The sequence below is a fragment of the Lipophrys pholis genome (assembly GCF_963383615.2).
Source record: "Lipophrys pholis genome assembly, chromosome: 22".
In the NCBI taxonomy this organism is placed as follows: Eukaryota; Metazoa; Chordata; class Actinopteri; order Blenniiformes; family Blenniidae; genus Lipophrys; species Lipophrys pholis.
Window position 1 is genome coordinate 19,674,938 of NC_137644.1, and position 19,848 is coordinate 19,694,785.

Sequence of the window (19,848 nt, forward strand, 5' to 3'; positions counted from 1 at the left end):
TTAATAATCAATCACTGCGTTCCACTACTTTGTCCTTTAAACTCTAAAGTATGATAAAGGAACGTCTCATTGGAGGAAGATGTGGGACGCTGCCGCTCGACTGTTTATTACGTCGTTCTAAGTTTGTTTTTTCACGAATCACAGACTTTGTGGTGTCCAGCACGTCTGTCAGGCCCTGTTTTGTGTATAAATGAGGCCCCTGGTCCTCCACTTTTTATTCTTCTTCTGCTCCTCCTGTGGCTGTTTTACTTTGTCGACCAGAACTTTAACCGGTGCTGGACCCGAGCTGAGATCTCAGTCACGCTGTAACGAAGACGATCAAACGAGCATTAGTGTCTGAGCCACGCTCTCAGGGTGAGTTTGGAAAAACTCCCATAATGCAACAGATTTAGGTTGTTTTTTTTTGTTTTATTTACATTTTGCTGTGTTTTGCACAATTAAGATCGACTTTATGTTGAAATTGAAGTAATTCCTTTATTTGTAACGTTTGATTTTGTGAAAATACGGTGTTTTCATCGTGTATAATCTGTGCTAAGTTTAAATTTAAAGGTTGTTTTGGCACTATTTTCCCCGTTTGGCGCACTGTTTTCAGCCTGATGACGGTGGAGGATGTTTTGTTTGTTGTTGCTCGTTGGCGCTGCAGCCGCAGCAGCGTTGCTCTCAGGTGAGGAGCGGCTGGTAAATTAATTCAGGATATTTCGTTTTCTTTTCTCCATTCTTGTGTTGAATGCGGATCGACTATTTTAACTCGTTAAACTTAATAAAAATAAAAAATCCCTTCAGAGAGGGAACTCTTCCAGCCCGAGTTTCTTTCTTCCTTTTTTATTAATTCAATCATTAATTTCCTTTTCTCCGATTTCATGGAGTTCGTTCCATTGAATGTTTACATCATTGAAAAGGAGAACAAATAAGATCAAACTTATAGCGGGTGCCCCTTTCTTCAAAACACAATAACAGAAAAAGATAGATGTATATAACAAAAAGGTTTAGGAGCTCTGAATTAAAGAATAAATAAATGATGGTATAGGATGATAATAAATTCGAAACTCATCCTGCATGTTTTGCCAGAAAATCTATATATTTTTTTATATGAACTGGATTGGTGTGTGTGTGTGTGTGTGTGTGTGTGTGTGTGTGTGTGTGTGTGTGTGTGTGTGTGTGTGTGTGTGTGTGTGTGTGTGTGTGTGTGTGTGTGTGTGTGTGTGTGTGTGTGTGTGTGTGTGTGTGTGTGTGTGTGTGTGTGTGTGTGTGTGTGTGTGTGTGTGTGTCCTTGAGTCTCCATCACTGCTCATACTGGCTGAATCCTCGGTGCCAACTCGGATTGTTTTGGGCTGCAGCAACACTCACAGCCGTCCCTCTTTTTTTCTTCTTTTTTCTTTTCTGATTGGCCGCTGCCAGAGCAGCTTAACCTCTGATTGGCTGCCAGGGAGAGCCTGATTAGAAACCTTCTCTCTCTCTCTCTCTCTCTCTCTCTCTCTCTCTCTCTTTCTCTCTCTCTCACTGTAAACATCCTGCTCGTGCTTCTGTGTGTTTTTTTTTTTTTCCTCCTTCACTCAGGATCTCTGACAGGTTTCTCCGGGGTCGTCACCATGACAGCACCGCCTCAGAAGGTGTTTATGTTGAAGCGAGCGGTGCAGTGATGATGATGAGGATGATGGTGATGGTGATGAGGATGAGGAGTCGGGAGTAAAAGAGTGGGGATGCTGGTTTCCCTCGTGGAGCGTCGGGCTCGTTCGCTTCCCCTCAGCAAGGACGTCTGCATGCTGGAGGGGGAGAAGGGCTGATCGAGGTGTGTGTGTGTCTGTGTGTGTGTGTGTGTGTGTGTGTGTCTGTGTGTGTGTGTCTGTGTGTGTGTGTGTGTGGAGGAGTCATCATCACACTGACTTTGGCATTTGCTGCAGCTCTGCTGGGAAGCCTTCCTCCTCCTCTTCCTCCTCTCTCTCTCCTCTGAGAGGTGAAGCTGCCTCTCTACTTCTGCCACCTTCTGCATGGTGAGTCTCCTCAAGTTGTCTCGCAGCAGCTCGTCCTCCGGAGTGGATGTTTTATTGCTGCAGTGCTCGCTCTCTCTCTCGCTCTCTCTCGCTCTCTCTCTCTCTCTCTCTCTCTCTCTCTCTCTCTCTCTCTCTCATATGTCCCGTCACACTCCTGTGCTTCGTCTCTCACACGCTGTGCAAACGTATGACCTTCACACACACACACACACACACACACACACACACACACACACACTGAACCGTCCCCGTTTTTTTCAGGATCGTAGTTCTACATTTCCTCATCCGCTCTGCTCCTTCATCCTCGCTGGTGCAGCAGTTGTAAAACACAGAAATGGGTCACGTCTCTGTGTGTGTGTGTGTGTGTGTGTGTGTGTGTGTGTGTGTGTGTGTGTGTGTGTGTGTGTGTGTGTGTGTGTGTGTGTGTGTGTGTGTGTGTGTGTGTGTGTGTGTGTGTGTGTGTGTGTGTGTATTGCGACCGTTTCCTCCTGGCACCAGTCGCAGGTCGGCAGGCGCCAAATCTCTCCTGCTTCCCGTCGGGGGAGAACAAACATGTAGTCCGGAGCATGATGGGGGCATCCGGATGGAACAAGTGACTGACACCTGATCCCCCCCAGAAACACACACACACACACACACACACACACACACACACACACACACACACACACACACACAGTTTCCCATTCTCCGGTTCTTTCGCCCTGCGATCTTTCATTCTCCACTCGGTGAGCGGTCATCTGCAGGTTCTCGTGTTACACAAGGAACCACCTTGTTGTTGTTGTTGTTGTTGGCGCAGCAGTAATGAAAATATAGACGCACGAAGGCAGTATTTCATCGTTTAAAGTCCAAAAGATTTGATGTTAATCCTCAGAACACAGAACCAACAGATCAAATTCTAATCATCTGATTGCTGAAGCAGAAAATGTGACGTGTGAATATTAACGTCTGATCTTGTTTAAGGAGATAATAGTTGGTGAACAAATGAGTTCCAGTAGTTTTCTTTCTTCTCCAAGTGAAGCTCAATGCGAGCAGGCACATCCCACTAACTCAACTTTACACGTGAGGAACGTAATAAATGTCTGTGCTCTTCAAAATAAGTCCAATGGAGTATTTATCTCCTTGTTTCCATGGTAACCAACCGTACTTGGATTGTATTCATATTTGCTGCTAGTTGCAGATGTTAAATGAACAAACGTGAAAATGACGGCTTTGCATTTGTATATCGTAAGTACTGTACGGAAATGTACAAAAATATATGTAAAACTAAATATTTAGAGAGTTGGACATAAACAAAAGTAATAGAGTAAATTGAGGTAATAAAAAGGGCAGATATAAGACTGATCTTCTCGTTTGCTCCGTTTCATTCAGACTGTCGGATTGGAAGTTTTCTTGCAGGGAGTTTTTTTAATTATTACTTTTGAATGAAATAAATAGAAAAAAAATTCCAGAGTTGGTCACAGTTTGAGACGTCAATCCAAGTTTTATAGATTATTTTCTATAATTGGTGTGAATCTGTGACTCCAGCCTGAAAATGAAGCTTTGATTAAACGTCCATCTGACACTGAAATAACAGGCGAAGCCGACTTTTCTCTTCTGGCATCAATTTTCATGAGCCACTTGCTTCAAATACTGCAGATCCTGATTCAAAAGTACTGAGCTGAGGAGTTTAAATTATTGATAAGACATACTGTACATGCAAAGAGCTGCTGAAACCGACACAAGCAGGAGGTTTTCCCGAACCATGAGGACTGGAAAGTCTTAATATGGGAAAGTATTGTCGACTACTGCAGTCCTGATATAACAGTGCTCTTTCTCTTTATGGACCCATTTTCAAATACATGCACAGTGTTATTAACTGAAAACTAAAGTAAACGTACTTTAAAGAGCCATATTATGGTCCTGCGGGGTCCTGATGGGGGTCAAGGGTCATGCTCAAGGGACCCACAGGAGTGACCTCGCCGCTGGGGAATTCAAACTTCAAACGTCCACATAACACAGTGCAACTCGATTGAAAGTGGGCGGGACCAGTAGAAAATGACATTATAAATCTGTAAATAACTAAATCTGTCTTTGTTTTACTGCAACAAAGTCTGATGGATCATTTTACATTTAACACGTGAAAAACCTGAAATTTAAATTAAAAAAACCAGCAAATTTAATAACATTATTCTTCAGTTCACTTTGTGCAGAAGATTAATGATTATTTGTAAAAAATAGATAAATAAATACATTTATTTTAAATTAAATATAATTAAACATATTAAACTTTAAAACATATGAAATATGAAAAAAGTGATACACGTATTAAGTCAGGGTATATAAACATTGTTTATCAGCCTTTACTAGCAACAAATTCATGATATTGTAGGACTGAATATTCTATTAAACATATCAACAGGATTTTTAACCTCTGAGAATTCAGTGAAAAATTTAATTCATGGAGATATTTTAGGCTATAAATCATAAAAAGTATGTTCCATTTTGGTTGTAAACTTTGCAGCAGATTATATTTTGAATATCCGATACTGATGGAAAGTGAAGGGTTAAATAAACAGAAATTAAAAACAACTAATGAATTCAAGGTTTCATGTTCGTAAGATTGAAGTCGACGTTCCTTCACAGACGGTGGAAATGTTGGCGAGTCCATGCAGAGGTTTTCACCACGGAATCACGTCTTTTTTAATGTCTGGAGACGCAGTACTCACTCACTCATTGGTATTCAGGTTTACCTCCTGCAGAGGAGTCAGATACTTTATATATCATAAAACTGCGGCTGGAGAAAATAATCCCTGCACTTTTACCTTGAGAAGCTGGTGGCATGTTTCCTGGATCAGACTGAATCCAGATCCGTCTCAAATATTCCCATATATACAGTATATATCTATATCTATATATATATATCTATATATATATAGATAGATATATATCACTTCAGCTTATTATTGCAGTTTTTGTTTGCATTTTACAAATAATTCAAACTTTTTTTTAAATAGTGTAATTAGAGTACACAATGTACTTGTACATGCTAAAGATTTGTACAACATTGTACAGTCTATTGTTCCTTTGCTTTAATTGTACTAAAATACTTAAAGTGCCAAATTTTACAAAGATCCTCAAGTGAAAAAACTGTAGTAGTACTGATGACATTTAATTCGGTTTGCCTGTGAAGGTAAACATCTTTCTGAAAATTTGGAAATATTAGAAACTTCTTGAATCACATTTTGTTTTGTGAGCAGATTGAAATATAAATTATTAAATTCTAAACGTATCGGCTGCATGAATGCCGAAATGATCAATAATTCAGATTGTTCTCAATCGCAAAGTAGATTTTCAAAGAACACTTAAAATCATAAAAACCCAAGTAGCCAAGAAGAGTACTTCATTAAGGGATGTATTTGTAAGTCGCTGCCTGTAACGGAGAAACCATCTGCTGCCCTCGTCCCGTCGGAGCTAAAGAACCATGTGACCTCGGCTTCAGTTACAGACGCAGCAGGAGGCCGTTAAACTTTGATGGATTCATTGTTTGACCGTCGCTCTGCAGCAGCATGACGGCCGCGCCGTCGTCTCGGCTCCCTGAAGGACCGAGTTTATTGTAGGCAACCTTCCCTTCCGTTAACGGGACCGGTTCAGGATGCGCTTAGAATACCGGGTGTCGAGCAGAGCTCTAATTTAATGGGGTGTTTTCCTTCACCTTTTCAAGTTTCCTCCCGACACGAGCATGCTCACGTCATTTGCCGACGACACTGCAGTGTTCGTGAGAGATCAGAAAGAACATGGAACTAAAGACTCATTTGATAAGACTACGGGAGGCCCGGGGGCGGGGCCGAGAATATTCAGCCCTTCATTTGGTTGGGGGGTGTTCACATTTAGAGTCCGGATCAAACCAACTGGAAAACGTCCTGCAGTTACACCAGCTGAAATCCCGCCGCTTTAGCATGTTGTGGCTAGGCTAGTTAGCTGGTAGCCACAAACAAGCGCCACCTGCCTGTGAGATATTGTCTAACCTTTTCTTTCTGCGTCTGCTTCTTCTGATTCACATGGTGAGCTTGTTTGTTTACTACCCAGAATGCATTGTCCTCTACGTCACGTCCTCTCACCCCGCCCGCTATAGGACGATCGTTTGTAAACGAACGGCGACCCAGAATTCCAAGGAGACCCCGGATCTCTTGTTAGCTTCTTTCACGACTCTGATCCGGATCAAACAGGATGTGACCAGGACCTGACATCCCGATGGTCGTAGTTAAAAAGTCCCACAGAAACCTTTTACGGCTCCACAGCAGCCATGTAATTGGCCGTCTGTTCAGCACCCGACAGAAAAAGTGTCACCGGATCCGTCTGGAAGGTCGTTGCTTCATCTCTTCTCCCCAGGTCCCGTTGCCTCGGGAGGCCCAGAAGAATCCTCCCCATCCTGTTCAACCTCAAACCTCTGGCGGAAATGGCGTTATGTAAAATTTAAGTTGTGCCACTGACTGGCTGTCCTTTGCTTAGCTGTCAGAATTTTCCTCTTTTTTTGAATATGTAAAGGTAAAGACGTCCCAGTACGACACCATCAGGGCTGAAATCTGGGTCCTCATACTGAAACTGAATCATTTTCAAAGAAGTGTCTCGTAGCAAACGAGTTAAAAAACCTGCTCAGTTGTCATTTTTTATGATAAAATGATCATTCTCAGTCTTGTGTCCGATATTCCACAAAGATGTTAGTGTTGTAGTTTCAGGTGTTTCTTTCAGCTACGCCATCTTATGGTGGAAACTTGCATTGCAAGACCGAATGGGCCGAGACAAATGGGAATAGAACCAGGAGCTCGTCAACGTTAATTTAAAAAAAAAAAAAAAAGATCACGCTTTGTACCTTTTTACAAACGTGTTTTACCGTCGGAACCCAAAACTTACGGGACGTGTGACGCATCCCTTCTCTGTTTGAATTTAGTGTTTCCTCTCGGAGGCACAGATCAACGGCGGCCGTCATATTTTCATCATGCGCCCAGTGGTGACGAGAACATCACTCTAATCTTCTTAATAGAAACAAGAGCTCGTACAAATGAAGGTATCTGTGCGTTGTGATTAAATTTTTGTAGGGAGTAAGCTTCTTAAAGTAAATCTGTTTGCCCTGTGATGGACTCGGGACCTCGCCCGTGCTCAGCCAGGTTAGGCTCCGCCCCCCGCTGACCCTCGGCCTGATAACGCAGTACTGAGGTTGTATGGTTGCAGTAGCGCCACATTCGCCATCGCTCTGGGTAACAGGAAGCGGATGCTGAGCACTTACTTTCCACGGGACTCTGTCGTCTTTCTATTACCTGCCTCCCCGCGCTCCAACGTTCCAAAGCATCAGCGGCTGATTACCAGACGAGGAGCTCTCCGACCTCTGCGTCCCCGTTACCACGGCTCAGCAAGAAAAATTTGGCTGAGTCACCTTTCTTGTCACAAATGAGAAAAATCAGCATGCAGACCTCAGACTCAGGGGGGGGGGGGGGGGGGTAATCCAGTTTAGCTTCATTTAAAACTGTTTCTGCTTCACTTTATAAATAATCTCTGGGCCTGAAAGAGGCTGTCTGGTTGACAAATAGACAGTTTGTGTGTTTTAAGGAGAGCGTGTGTTTCAGGGTCAGTGGTCAGTGAGCAGATAGAAGATACTAGAGCTGCGGTTTTCTATCTTTCTTTGGTGAATAAATGGAAATATTAGTTCACTTATGTATGAGTAGTTATCTAGTTCTCCAAGGCGAAACGTTTCACGTTCACGAAAGTGAAAATGTAAAACTTTTATTGTGTTTACATGACGACGGTTCTCGGAGCCACTGAAAACACAACTTTTTGAAAACTGCTCCCAAAGTGGATTTTTTATTTTTTGGGGGAAAACAAAGAGGAAATGTTTCTGAAATGCTGCTACTGCAACGCACACCACCACAGTCATAGTAAATAAATCTTCTGCACATGCTCAGTTGATGGACAATAACAAAAATGGCCGCCTCCAGGACATCATGGCTCCCAGTCCAGATTCTCTTTATAGATTTATACTAGAGAATACTTAGTCGTCTGTAGATGCAAATATCCATGTACTTGTTAATGTTTCTAGTGTCTTGTTCTCTGCTCGCACGTGTGTGTGTGTGTGTGTGTGTGTGTGTGTGTGTGTGTGTGTGTGTGTGTGTGTGTGTGTGTGTGTGTGTGTGGGTGGGTGGGTGGGTGGGTGGGTGTGTGTGTGTGTGTTTTGATTACATTTTCTCTTGAAACGTTGTGTAAAAGGGGCCGTAGGCCTTATTGTGAAACACCTTGTGGGTTGTTTTATTTGCAAAAAGTGCTGCATTAGTCAAATTTACATAAGTTTACATCTGAAAAACCTTTGTCTCATATGTGTTTGAAAAAATTCAACAATACAAACCACCTCAACCTTTTTCACTTTTCTTTTCTGGATCTTCTCTATTTAAATTTTTTCCCTCCACAGCTTTGCCTTTATGACAGTTCAAATACCACATTTTACATTTCTTTTGCCAAATCTTTGCCGGAACCGTCCGACATGTTTGATATCTTCGTCCAATTGTCCGTCTGTCCAGGTGTGAGTTTATCTCTACATGGGTCTGAGCCCCGGCGGCAGATCGCCCACCGACACCGAGTCCCTCTGCAGCCCTCGGCCTCCGGCCACCAGGTGGCGGACCGACCCCTGGCGTTCCCCCGCCGCGGGGCGGCCGACATCATGGAGGAGGAATCCTCGGCCGGAGCCCCCGACTCCAGCGCTCAGGACGAAGGGCCTCCTCTGGGTGAGATGCTAGAACACGACCCGAGCGGTTAATTAAAGGTTATTTTTGTTTTGTATGTTTGTGGGTTTTTTCGAAAATTTGACAAAAAGATAGTTGAGGGTCATTCCCATTTTGCTTATCTTCTTTTCTTTTTTTTCTTTTTTTGAGATGCTTGTTTTAGGACTCCCTCGCAAAAGAGATGTTACATCTCATTTTTCTATGTGACCTGTATCAGTGACTCTCCGGGAAGGTCATTGGCTGCAGGTCACAGGAATGCTGACGTCTTAAAAAATGCTCTCAGGATGATTTGATTACAGAGGAAATCACTTTAGGCCTTAAAAGGGTTAAATGGTTCAGAAAAGTAGAATAAATAACAGCCACAAGCTGTTGCTAAATTCACGAACATGTTAATATTTGAACTTTATCCGTTTTCCCTCCAGCGGTGAAGGACATTAACGTGCTGCTGGAGAGGGTGAGGACCGAAGACATCAGCAGCCCGTCGAGAGACGACGACGACTCCACCCTGCAGAACCCGGGAACCAACAGCAGCATCCTCGACGACAACACAAAGTCCGACACACGCCTCCCAGAGGTCAGTGCTGTCACTACAGGAGCACTTTATGTTGAACACCTTCCACTTGCCCGAAAATAATGAGCCGAGGTGGTGGGGGTGGGGGTGGGGGTGGGGGTGGGGGTGGGGGGGTACGGTGAGGCTTCTGCACAAGTTATATGAAGAAAATAATGATTGTACACGATTTAAAAGAAAATTAAAAAAGACAAATGGATTAGAGAAACTACAGCGAGCAAAGCTCTTTCTGTTACCTCTTTCAGTGACTCAATACACCATCTAGTGGTGCAAACATGTATCACAACACTGGACTAGTAGAATAGTTCCATTACCTTTAAATTATTATAATATTACAAAACCAAATAATTGGCACCAAAAATTACTCCAAAATCAGCATAAATCCAATTATTATGATGCAAAATAACCAAAAAACAAATAGTCGCCTTTTTCATGCATATTTTTATAAACATCTAGACTTCATGTCTTTCAGGCTGGTTTGATGTCTTTCATGGCAACATTCTGATGTCTCAGTGTTGACTTGTGTCCACTACTCTTTATAACCATTTTCTTTGAAACATTAATTTTCTTGGTGGTTTGGCAGATTGGAGCCTCTTGCAGGCCAGTTTTGGACCATGAGCCTTATGTTTGACACCGCCGCTATAAACTGTGATAAGTTAACAGGTCCGTTTTAAACCAGTGCTAGAGGAATGTACCAAGTCCCTCCACAGCAATGCAGTTTGAAACAATTTGCCCTCCTCTTCTTTCTTGACGGTCCTGGCTGCGTGTCGTCACTCAGGCGAGGAGTAAGTCCAGCGGACTCTGCTTCGGCGACGGGAAGAGTCGCATCGACTACATCCTGGTTTACAGGAAGTCCAGCTCCCAGTCGGAGAAGAGGGAAGTGTTTGAGAGGAATATCCGGGCGGAAGGACTGCACATGGAGAAGGAGGTGGGAACGAGCATTTCCAGTTTATCTTAACGGTCATATTGGTTCTGGTCGGTCCAGAAACCTTCAGTATTCTAAGTTTCTAGCTCCTCCTTGATTTTCCTCATTTGAATATTGGATCATATGAGCTGCATTCAGAATCTGCTGTGTCTGTGTGAGCTGGACTGGCTCCGCCCACACATGCCCATCTTGGGAAGAGGAGGAAGTACTTCCTCTCGTGGTGCCATGTGCCAGAGCAGAGCTGCCTAATTGGGGGAGGAGTCAAAGGGAGGGCCTACCTTGATTGGGATTGGCTAAACCCCCGATGACACTATATAGGGTTTGATTTCTGATTGGCTGCTTGGAGCAACACACTTTTTAAAACCTGAAACAAGCCAGGGAGTGAGAGGACAGACTGTCTTCACTTCTGGGACGTCAGTCCAGGTATGGGGACGAGTAGTACTGCTGGAAAACAGGAAAGCAGCTTGAATTCAAATCAAATGTAGTGAAAAAGCAAAAATGTACTCGTTTGGTTCTGCGTTACTTTTCTTCACATCAAGGTCGTCGGCGTCTCACCGACGATTGAAGTCGTCCCCGCCAGCCTTCAGCCCGCCGCTGTGTTTTCCTTCATGGAGTCGGCGGGTTTATTTTTAGGCGTCTCTCCAGTTACCTGCTGATTCATGAACCTCCAGACTCTCGGTCGCGGCGAAGAGACTGAGGCGAGTGGTTTTGAGTGTCCGTGTGCTTCCTGACAGGCGTCGTTAACCAACAGCGACGTGATCTTCCTGAAGGTTCACGCACCGTGGGACGTCCTCTGCCGCTACGCCGAGCTCATGAACATCCGCATGCCTTTCAGGTGAGACCAACCGGGAGTTTCCATGAGTAAGAAACATCTTCAGTATCATATATACTAGATCGCAGTAGGATGACTGAAAAGTTGTTTCTGTGGTCTGTGCTTGTATATACATGAAAGAAAAATACAATTAATCAGTTAATTCACACAAAAGTTAATTCTTTCATATTTTCACACAAAAATCAGGGAAGAAGAAAGAAAAAACAACCAAATACTCAAAGTTATCTTCATACCTTTGATGGGAAACAAGTACTTTTTTACCTTAAATGCCTGTTGTGGCTAATTTACCTCATACCTAAATTTATATCTAATTTATGTACAAGACTCAACTTGATTCAGCATCTACTTGAAAGCTTCTCATATCGTTTGCAGTATAAATTAGGCTCTATGGTATTTGATAAGTCTTTGAGCTTGTACTCGGTATCATCAAGTAGCTAAAGGTTAGTTATTCGTACTTTCAAAAAGCGGGATTGTTGCGTCTGGTGTGGAGCAATATGAAGGATGAACCATCACAAAGTCAAAGAAAAGCCAAGAAACAAGAGAGTCATGAATTCTCCTTTTCAAATAAGAGTCGTGGGGATCCAGCAGAGGAAACGCCTCCACATTAACACAATAAGAGCTGGACCACGACACAAAATAAACTAATATTTCCACATGTAAATCACTTTTTATAATAAAGTCTTCCCAGTATTTTCCATGTGAACAACTTATCAAGTAGAACAATGTCCTGCAAACCACTAAATAAATTTTTATTTCATTTTTCTTATTGCGGATCTTCCAAATTCCAGGAGGAAAATCTTTTATATGCACAGAAGGCACAAGTTCATGAGCAGGTAAGTTTCTAATCACTTGAATCATTTCAAACTTTCAGCCTTTATACAGTCGTGGCTTGAAATCTATTATTCTAGTTTATTGTGTAAAATTACTGGACGAATGCAGCCAGGAAACACTTGAATTTGGGATTGATCAAATATCTGGAGGCTTGGTTTTATTGTTTTTCATGATTATAAAGTGCATCTGGGTGAAATAGGTGTTTTTAATATTGTCGTTTCGTAGGATGGAGAAGCGCATCAACAAAGTTCGGGGCTGGCTTCCCCGCAAGCCCATGAAGCTGGACAGCGACACGCTGCCCGACCTGGAGGAGAACGAGAGCTTCACCGCCCCCTTCAGTCGATCCCGGATCCATCAGTACGTCTTCCTGTCAATCCCCCCCAGATGATTTAATCCTAATTTCACGCTCCTGCCTCACGTTTATTCCCTTCGCCTGCAGCTTCATCATCCACAACAAAGACACGTTCTTCAACAACGCCACCAGAAGTCGCATCGTCCACCACATCCTGCAGCGGGTCAAATACGAGGAGGGAAAGAGTAAGATGGGTGAGGTTTGTTTTTTCTGGATTGTGTCACAATAAAAGCCTGAAGACGTCAAAACATTTGGTCAACGGGGGAAAAGCAGGTTGAAGATTTGATCAGTTATGTTTGCATGTTCTCCCTGTGTGTGCAGGAAGTTAAATACAAAAACATTTTCTATCTGATGATATTTGTTTCATCCCAAAGTTTGCTTTGGTCATTACTTGGACACCGAGATCCCTTTTTAAGCTGCATTTCTATTTATTTCTATTATTTTCACGAGAACGGATCACATGTTGTTGTTTACATCAAATCTAACATATTTCCAGGAGAAGTTTCCTTTCTAATAGCTGGACCTTTACATCAGGACCAACATGCAGAGTTCTGATCTGCTGTCTGCTTTTTACTGACTGGAGTTTTAAAGAAAGGAAGCGTCTCAGCTCAGGCCTCCTCGCAGCATTAATAATCCGCTTCTCTGCCTCTCCTGGATTCCAGGGCTGAATCGTCTTCTGAGCAATAATTCCTACGAGGCAGCGTTTCCTCTTCATGAGGTAATTTCTGGCTGATTTCCTCTTTTCATTGAAGTGTGCCACCTGCAGAAATCTTTTCTAAAGACGTGTGTGTGTGTGTGTGTGTGTGTGTGTGTGTGTGTGTGTGTGTGTGTGTGTGTGTGTGTGTGTGTGTGTGTGTGTGTGTGTGTGTGTGTGTGTGTGTGTGTGTGTGTGTGTGTGTGTGTGTGCTCCAACAGGGCAGCTACCACAGTAAGAACTCCATCAGGACTCACGGGGCGGAGAACCAGCGCCACCTTCTGTACGAGTGCTGGGCCTGGTGGGGGGTCTGGTACAAGTACCAGCCTCTGGACCTCATCAGGTATCGACTGTCGCTGCAAACACCTTGAGATTTAAAACCATGGAAACGCTTGTGCGTGTGCAAACATTTTTTTGGATTTGTTGACATGAGTAGATTACTACACAGATTTAGACGAGCGCTGCTGATTTGATAGAAATATGTGATTTTACTGGACAGCACTGTGATTCTAATTAGTGAATGGAGACGTTGGTTTTATTGTCAAGGGAAACTTCAGAATAAAAGTTTCTAGTCTTTATCTCACTTTGCAAATTATACAAAAAAAACCTGGAGCACAGATCCGTGTACTGTTTAAGATAAAGGAAAGTTTAGAGATTGAAGCAAATACATTGATGGTATTCATTTAATGGCTATTCTGTAAGTATTTAGCGATTCAATTCAACTTTATTTATATAGCTTCAAATACAACCCAGTCATTTCTAGGTGAGAAACTCAACAATCAAATCAAATCCATGATCCATTAATGATTCAACAAGACGTTTATTGATACTGTGTAACATTACTGCTACTTTATTGATACTTATTTACTATTATGGGTAAATTTGTTATACTTTTTGAATATTACTGCTACTTTTTTGATACTTGTTCATTACAACTGCTACTTTATGGATACTTTTTAAACTAGAGCTACACTCGGTAGAGCGCAGACATTCACCAACACCACATTTGTTTGCAGAACCGAGTTAGCATCACTAGCATGATAGCCGTTAGCTCATATCGATGCTAACTAGCCTGTCAGGTAGCTCCATCACTGTGAAACACTGAGCAGGGAGCGTCTCCATGGCAACAGACGCTGATCTCCTATGATCTCCTCCATGAGGAGCCTCTCATCCGCTTTGTATGGGACATTTCTTTTCAGTTTTTTGGGATTTATTCAGAAACGGTTAATTGTTAACATCCCAAAATCTAATGGATTGGTCGGTGGATGATGACGAATCATCCCTGAAGATTTCGTGCAATTGGAGTTAATAGTTTTTGAGAAAAGTTGGTGAAGTACATACAAACAAACAAACAAATAAATAAATAAATAAATACACGCAGACAAAAACAGAACAGAACTTTCATTGGCGAAGGTAATGATCGCTGTTATTACCCATACATATTATCCTCTCTCTCTCTCTCTCTCTCTCTCTCTCTCTCTCTCTCTCTCTCTCTCTCTCTCTCTCTTTTCTCTCTTTCTCACAAACACATCTCGTTGTCTGTCGATCTCTTTTAATTTAGATAAAACATCTATTTTTTTCAACCCTGGATGTAATGTCAAGTGTTTTCAAGCTCAGATTGTCTCTTCCTGCGTTTTCTCTGTTTGCAGGAGGTACTTTGGGGAGAAGATCGGTCTGTACTTCGCCTGGCTCGGCTGGTACACGGGGATGCTGTTTCCTGCGGCTCTGGTGGGCCTGCTGGTCTTCCTGTACGGCGTCTTCACTCTGGAGCACTGCCAGGTCAGGTAAACAAAACCCCTCCCCTGTTCATTTTTCTTCAGTCAGTCAAGCGCAGCACTTCCCTGGAGAAATCCCTGCATTTCACATCCTGACATGTTCAGTCTGTTTGGTTTATTATGTGAATCCTTGTTTTTCCCTCCAGCAAAGAAATCTGCCAGGCCACCGATATCATCATGTGTCCCATCTGTGACCAGTACTGCCCCTACCTGAAACTGTCCGACAGCTGCATCTATGCCAAGGTACGCTCCCTCCCAGCCGGGGACACACCGATCCCACCAGAGGAAATAAAACATGTGGAAACAAAGATCTTCTGCTCTCCTTCCTCCAGGTGACACATCTCTTTGACAACGGGGCAACTGTCTTCTTTGCCGTCTTCATGGCTGTTTGGGGTGAGTCTGTTCAGCCGTCCACGTCTCTGCGTTTGTTGTTGGAGAAAGTCTGAAGATGTCCAGAAAGCTGCACAAGTTACAGATTCACACCAAACTAAACAGAAACAGCCAACAGGACCTCTGAGCAGTTAAACCAACGAGGAACATCAGGATAACTCTGTAGTATCACACCTGAGTCCATAGCTTCCTTTTTCTTTCCATAAAATAGTCAAATGTGTTCTGATATATTCTTTATTTTAAATTGTTTGTATGAAATGTTAATATCATTGCGTTTTATCTACATTTATGAACTTTATGTAATTTTAATATACTATTGAATAATTTTTAAAAGAAATACAAAACTATCCTCCATATATTTTTCATTATAAAATTCCCTGGGGGGGGGGTCACCCGCTCTGAACCAGGTCCCAGGGTATGGACGGTGGACACAGGAAATCGGTGCTGTCTTCATCTATTCTCACTGCGGTGAGTTTGGCCGGCGCCGGCGCCGTGCAGATCTGATGGGTCGGATGTTTGTCGACGTCTGGGTGGAAGAAAGAAAAGACTTTTTGACTCACGAGCTTTGAGCTGCTGTTCACATAAACATCATAGGAAATTAAACTTCTATATTCAAGATAAGCTGCAGGACCACTTCTGGAGAAATGACAGGAGGTATTTGGAGTTTGGACGCTTCGTGCGACATCCTGCGGCGTTGACGCTCACCGCAGGGTCTCTTCGCCCGTCGCATTCTGCTGTCGAGTCTCCAACACTTCAGCATTAGAAACAGAACCAGACACAGCTGCAGGACGAAGGTCAGCACGCCCAGAACCAGGATGGTGTTCGTAACTGTCGAGGGAGACGAAGGACAAGAGTTCAAACTTTGGCAGACAAAGGGTTAAAATCGAGAACCGTGTTGCTATGACTCTGGAATGAATCCCATTAATAATTCAGACAATGTCTTCAATGCTGTGGAAAGGTGATATGTTTCACACATATTAATGTTTGATGGTGACAATTAGTGAACGATCCTTTTACAACACATCACAAACCTGAAATTTAAATAAAAGAATTGCAACTTTAACAATAGCATCACAAATCTCAGATTTTTATTATTTACATCTTCAAAGGCATAAAACTTTTGTTCACAAGGAAGCTGCGACTCAAAAATACTGCAGGATGGTTCATATTAGGATCAGAATAACTCCAGAATAAATACCTGAACTGATTCACTACAGACAACAGACTAAAGTGCGCCCCTGGTGGTCAAATAAATGTATTGCAGTTAATGTCAACATTTCTCACAGCTGGCGAATCTAAATGAATGAATGAATAAATGGTTTGTTTCTGGTCAAAATTCAACACTTGGAACATTAAAACACTTTTCACAATAAATAACAGAAAAGGAAAAGCCTGAAGTCAGTGGATTATTTTAATTCTCTCCTTAAATAAACAAGATAAGGTTTAATTTACAAACAGAGAACAAATGGAAAAACATGTAAAGAAGATAACATAAGAATAAGTAATATTTCTTTCTTTTGTCTGTAAAGTAAACCTGAATTATTCTGTATTTTACAGATATTACACATTAACACAACACATTAAACTACAATTAAGTTCATCACTGAGAAACTATATCGTATATTAGTTCTGACTTTACAAAAAAACCCAATCCTCTTAAATTATATTTGCTTTTTCTCAACTTAAACTAATCTAAGGCTTCAAAAGGTTTGAACTGAGGCGACGAAAGGACTCACGTTTTCTGCTTCGGCAGAAATACTAGAAAAGAGTGGAAAATAATGTAGAAAGGTAGAACAAGTTTAATGTGTTGTACCAATTGATTTATCTGTCAACATGGATATTTTGAGTACTAAGAGAAAGGCAATGAAAGTATTTATTACATTTAAAATGTACAGTATAACAGAGTACACGTCATAAATGTAATGAGGATACGGCGATACAATTTCAGGCAGAAAATACTCTTATTTTCATGCCAGCAGCCAGTTGGAATCAGTAAACTGAGCACTTCCTTCCATGTTGTAACGTCACGCGAGTACAAACGAGTAACGAGCCGGTTTTGAGAATAAACAGCAGATAATTATGTTCAAATGTTGAGATTATAAGTAAAGAAGGTTCCAGGATAAAGCAAATACTTTATATATGTATGTATAAATATGTACTGTATATACAAGAAGTCAATATTGGTACTTCTATTGAAAAGCTCCTGTTGATTTAAAAGAGGAAATAGTAATAAACTGTGATGGTACCAGCGGTGGACTTCTGTGCGGTGGATTCCCAGTAAGTGACTCCAGGATGAGAGGAGCCTGTCGTCAGGTTCTGGTCTTGCAGCTGATCCATGTCCATCCCAGAGTCTCTGTGGACACCGACACAAACACATGTTTACTTTACTGAAAGTATACTTCAGGTTTTGTGTGTGTACTTTAGTTACAAGTCAACATTGTGGAGGGGAGGAGCTGCTGATGGCGTCAGAGATGAAGTGACTCCGTATAGGAAGACATGAAACAGTGTCGATAAATGCCGTCAGCGGCAGCGTGAGTCGATTGGACTAAAATGCTTTAGGAAACTAATGTGTTTTGAGGCACTTTTTAAAAATGTCCACTGAGACCAGGGAGCGCAGGTCCAGTAGGAGTTCATTCCAAAGTCGCGGCGCAGCAGCTTTGAATGATCGTCTGCCTGAGTTTTAAAACAGGTACGTGGAACCTTTAACAGGTTCTGCCCAGACGTTCTCAAGCTCCGAGTCGAGCTGTAGGGCTGTACCAGGTCGGCAATGTAAGGAGGAGCTGGACCATGTAGGGCTGTACCAGGTCGGCAATGTAAGGAGGCGCTGGACCATGTAGGGCTGTACGAGGTCGGCTATGTAAGGAGGAGCTGGACCATGTAGGGCTTGATGAGGTCGGCAATGTAAGGAGGAGCTGGACCATGTAGGGCTTGATGAGGTCGGCAATGTAAGGAGGAGCTGGACCATGTAGGGCTTGATGAGGTCGGCAATGTAAGGAGGAGCTGGACCATGCAGGGCTGTACGGGGTCGGCAATGTAAGGAGGAGCTGGACCATGCAGGGCTGTACGAGGTCGGCAATGTAAGGAGGAGCTGGACCATGTAGGGCTGTACGAGGTCAACAATGTAAGGAGGAGCTGGACCATGCAGGGCTGTACGAGGTCGACAATGTAAGGAGGAGCTGGACCATGTAGGGCTGTACAAGGTCGGCAATGTAAGGAGGAGCTGGACCATGCAGGGCTGTACGAGGTCGGCAATGTAAGGAGGAGCTGGACCATGCAGGGCTGTACGAGGTCGGCAATGTAAGGAGGAGCTGGACCATGCAGGGCTGTACGGGGTCGGCAATGTAAGGAGGAGCTGGACCATGTAGGGCTCGAAAAGTTAGCGCCAAGATTGTAAATTGAACATGAAGCTCAGCAGGGAGCCAGTGAGGAGATCTTATCAGAGCTTCCTCACTGCTCTACTTTTACTTTACATTTTACATCCACTGGTTCTGAGGCGGAGTTTCCTCCGTGTGAGTGGGTTTCATGTTGGAATATTAATTCATCACCGTGACGACAGGAGAAGTTCTGCTTCCATTAATTCCTGTTTGTGTAGTTCTGTCAGCGTCAGCATCATTATTAAGCTCATTATTCCAGATCAAACAGACTTGGGACAAGTCAAGAACAAGAATAGGCAGGTCATTTTCCAGGAGATCTGATTGGTCAGGAGGCGGAGCTTTATACTCGCTGTGATCTTATCGAGAACTTAAATAGAATAAGTGAGGATGTTTTGGAAAGTAAAGTCGAAGTGACCCAAAAAGTAAAACCATGTTATTGTGGTGTGACGTTAGACCTGAACTGTTGAAAACAAACAGAGTCGCTGTCTCGCTTATCTTATCTAATCCAATCAACCCTTTACTTAGTTGCAGCCCTTCAAACTAATAGTTCGCTGATTTTCTTTAAGTCATTCAACCTTCAACCGCGATTCTCTTTAAATAACAACACGCAGTCATGAGCCGCTTTAAAACTGAGAACTCGTGTGAAACGTTGATGTACTGCGTTCGCAGAGACGACAGATCTACACTCTGTTTTCACAGCTGAGCAGAGCCGCCAGAGCAGCCAGAGCACCGCTGGAGTTCAACCAACCAAACAAAAACACATTCATACGCCGCTTTTATCAGGAAGACTCCATTAAAAGTGTGTGTGAATGTACTGACCTTCCAGGTTCAGCTCCTGTCCAAATCAATGTTTCTGGCTTCAGCGCCACTAAATCCCTTCATTAAGGCTCCCCGGAGGTTCGCTCCCCTGCTGACTCGTCTCGGTGGGCGGAGCCTCGTCCGGGACAATCAAAACATCATAACGCTCATTATGGACCTCGACGTGACGGACTGCTGCGAAGCAGAGCCTCAGATTTACAGCATTAAGAATGAAGCGGGAGCAGGCTCCACTCTGTTTGGGAGATAAGTAACTCATGTGGAGGACTTTGTCCAGGAGCCTCCATGCTTCCACTCGGATTTAACAACAACTACAGCGAGTTGTAAATCTCTCGCTTTTTACCACAGTTGCTCTCTGCATTAGTTTTAGTTAAGGATGCACTGGTACCACTGTGTACTTTCCTATGAGTTTTGTTTAGTTTTTTCTGACTTTACTGGACCCCCTGTTTAAAGCTGCTGAAATAAAGTTTTAGCAGCTTAGAAGACAAAACTTTCAATGACTTGATGAATTGATTTAAAGCTTCTCGATCAAATAATTCACGCTGATTAAT

At 42.9% G+C, this 19,848-nt stretch overlaps 2 protein-coding genes across 2 annotated transcripts in view; one reads left to right on the forward strand and one right to left on the reverse strand.

The window, feature by feature from the left end:
• Nucleotides 1-19,848, forward strand: part of LOC308126970 (anoctamin-4-like) — a 41,323-nt gene that overhangs the window by 10,990 nt on the left and 10,485 nt on the right. The window contains exons 4-15 of the mRNA XM_080491686.1: nucleotides 8,540-8,743; nucleotides 9,163-9,314; nucleotides 10,087-10,236; nucleotides 10,968-11,068; nucleotides 11,854-11,898; nucleotides 12,122-12,253; nucleotides 12,336-12,442; nucleotides 12,911-12,966; nucleotides 13,164-13,285; nucleotides 14,592-14,726; nucleotides 14,864-14,960; nucleotides 15,050-15,110. Coding sequence (XP_080347812.1) covers nucleotides 8,540-8,743; nucleotides 9,163-9,314; nucleotides 10,087-10,236; nucleotides 10,968-11,068; nucleotides 11,854-11,898; nucleotides 12,122-12,253; nucleotides 12,336-12,442; nucleotides 12,911-12,966; nucleotides 13,164-13,285; nucleotides 14,592-14,726; nucleotides 14,864-14,960; nucleotides 15,050-15,110 — 1,362 coding nt within the window. The remainder of the gene's footprint in view (nucleotides 1-8,539; nucleotides 8,744-9,162; nucleotides 9,315-10,086; nucleotides 10,237-10,967; nucleotides 11,069-11,853; nucleotides 11,899-12,121; nucleotides 12,254-12,335; nucleotides 12,443-12,910; nucleotides 12,967-13,163; nucleotides 13,286-14,591; nucleotides 14,727-14,863; nucleotides 14,961-15,049; nucleotides 15,111-19,848) is intronic.
• On the reverse strand, nucleotides 14,330-19,401 carry LOC308126969 (uncharacterized protein). Its single transcript, XM_080491685.1, has 4 exons — nucleotides 19,301-19,401; nucleotides 17,354-17,460; nucleotides 15,813-15,935; nucleotides 14,330-15,633 (listed from the first exon to the last, which is right to left on the reverse strand). The coding sequence occupies exons 2-4, from the start codon at nucleotides 17,448-17,450 to the stop codon at nucleotides 15,497-15,499; spliced, it is 357 nt and encodes a 118-aa protein (XP_080347811.1). The 5' UTR covers nucleotides 17,451-17,460; nucleotides 19,301-19,401; the 3' UTR covers nucleotides 14,330-15,496.

Bases quoted from the DNA above. Each gene is read 5' to 3' on its own strand.
- LOC308126969 (XM_080491685.1), bottom strand. From the start codon at position 17,450: ATGGACATGGATCAGCTGCAAGACCAGAACCTGACGACAGGCTCCTCT. The intron at 15,936-17,353 runs GTACCATCACAG...CTCCCTCGACAG, and splicing joins CGCACAGAAGTCCACCGCTG to TTACGAACACCATCCTGGTT. The intron at 15,634-15,812 runs GTGAGCGTCAAC...TCTTCCACCCAG, and splicing joins ACGGGCGAAGAGACCCTGCG to ACGTCGACAAACATCCGACC.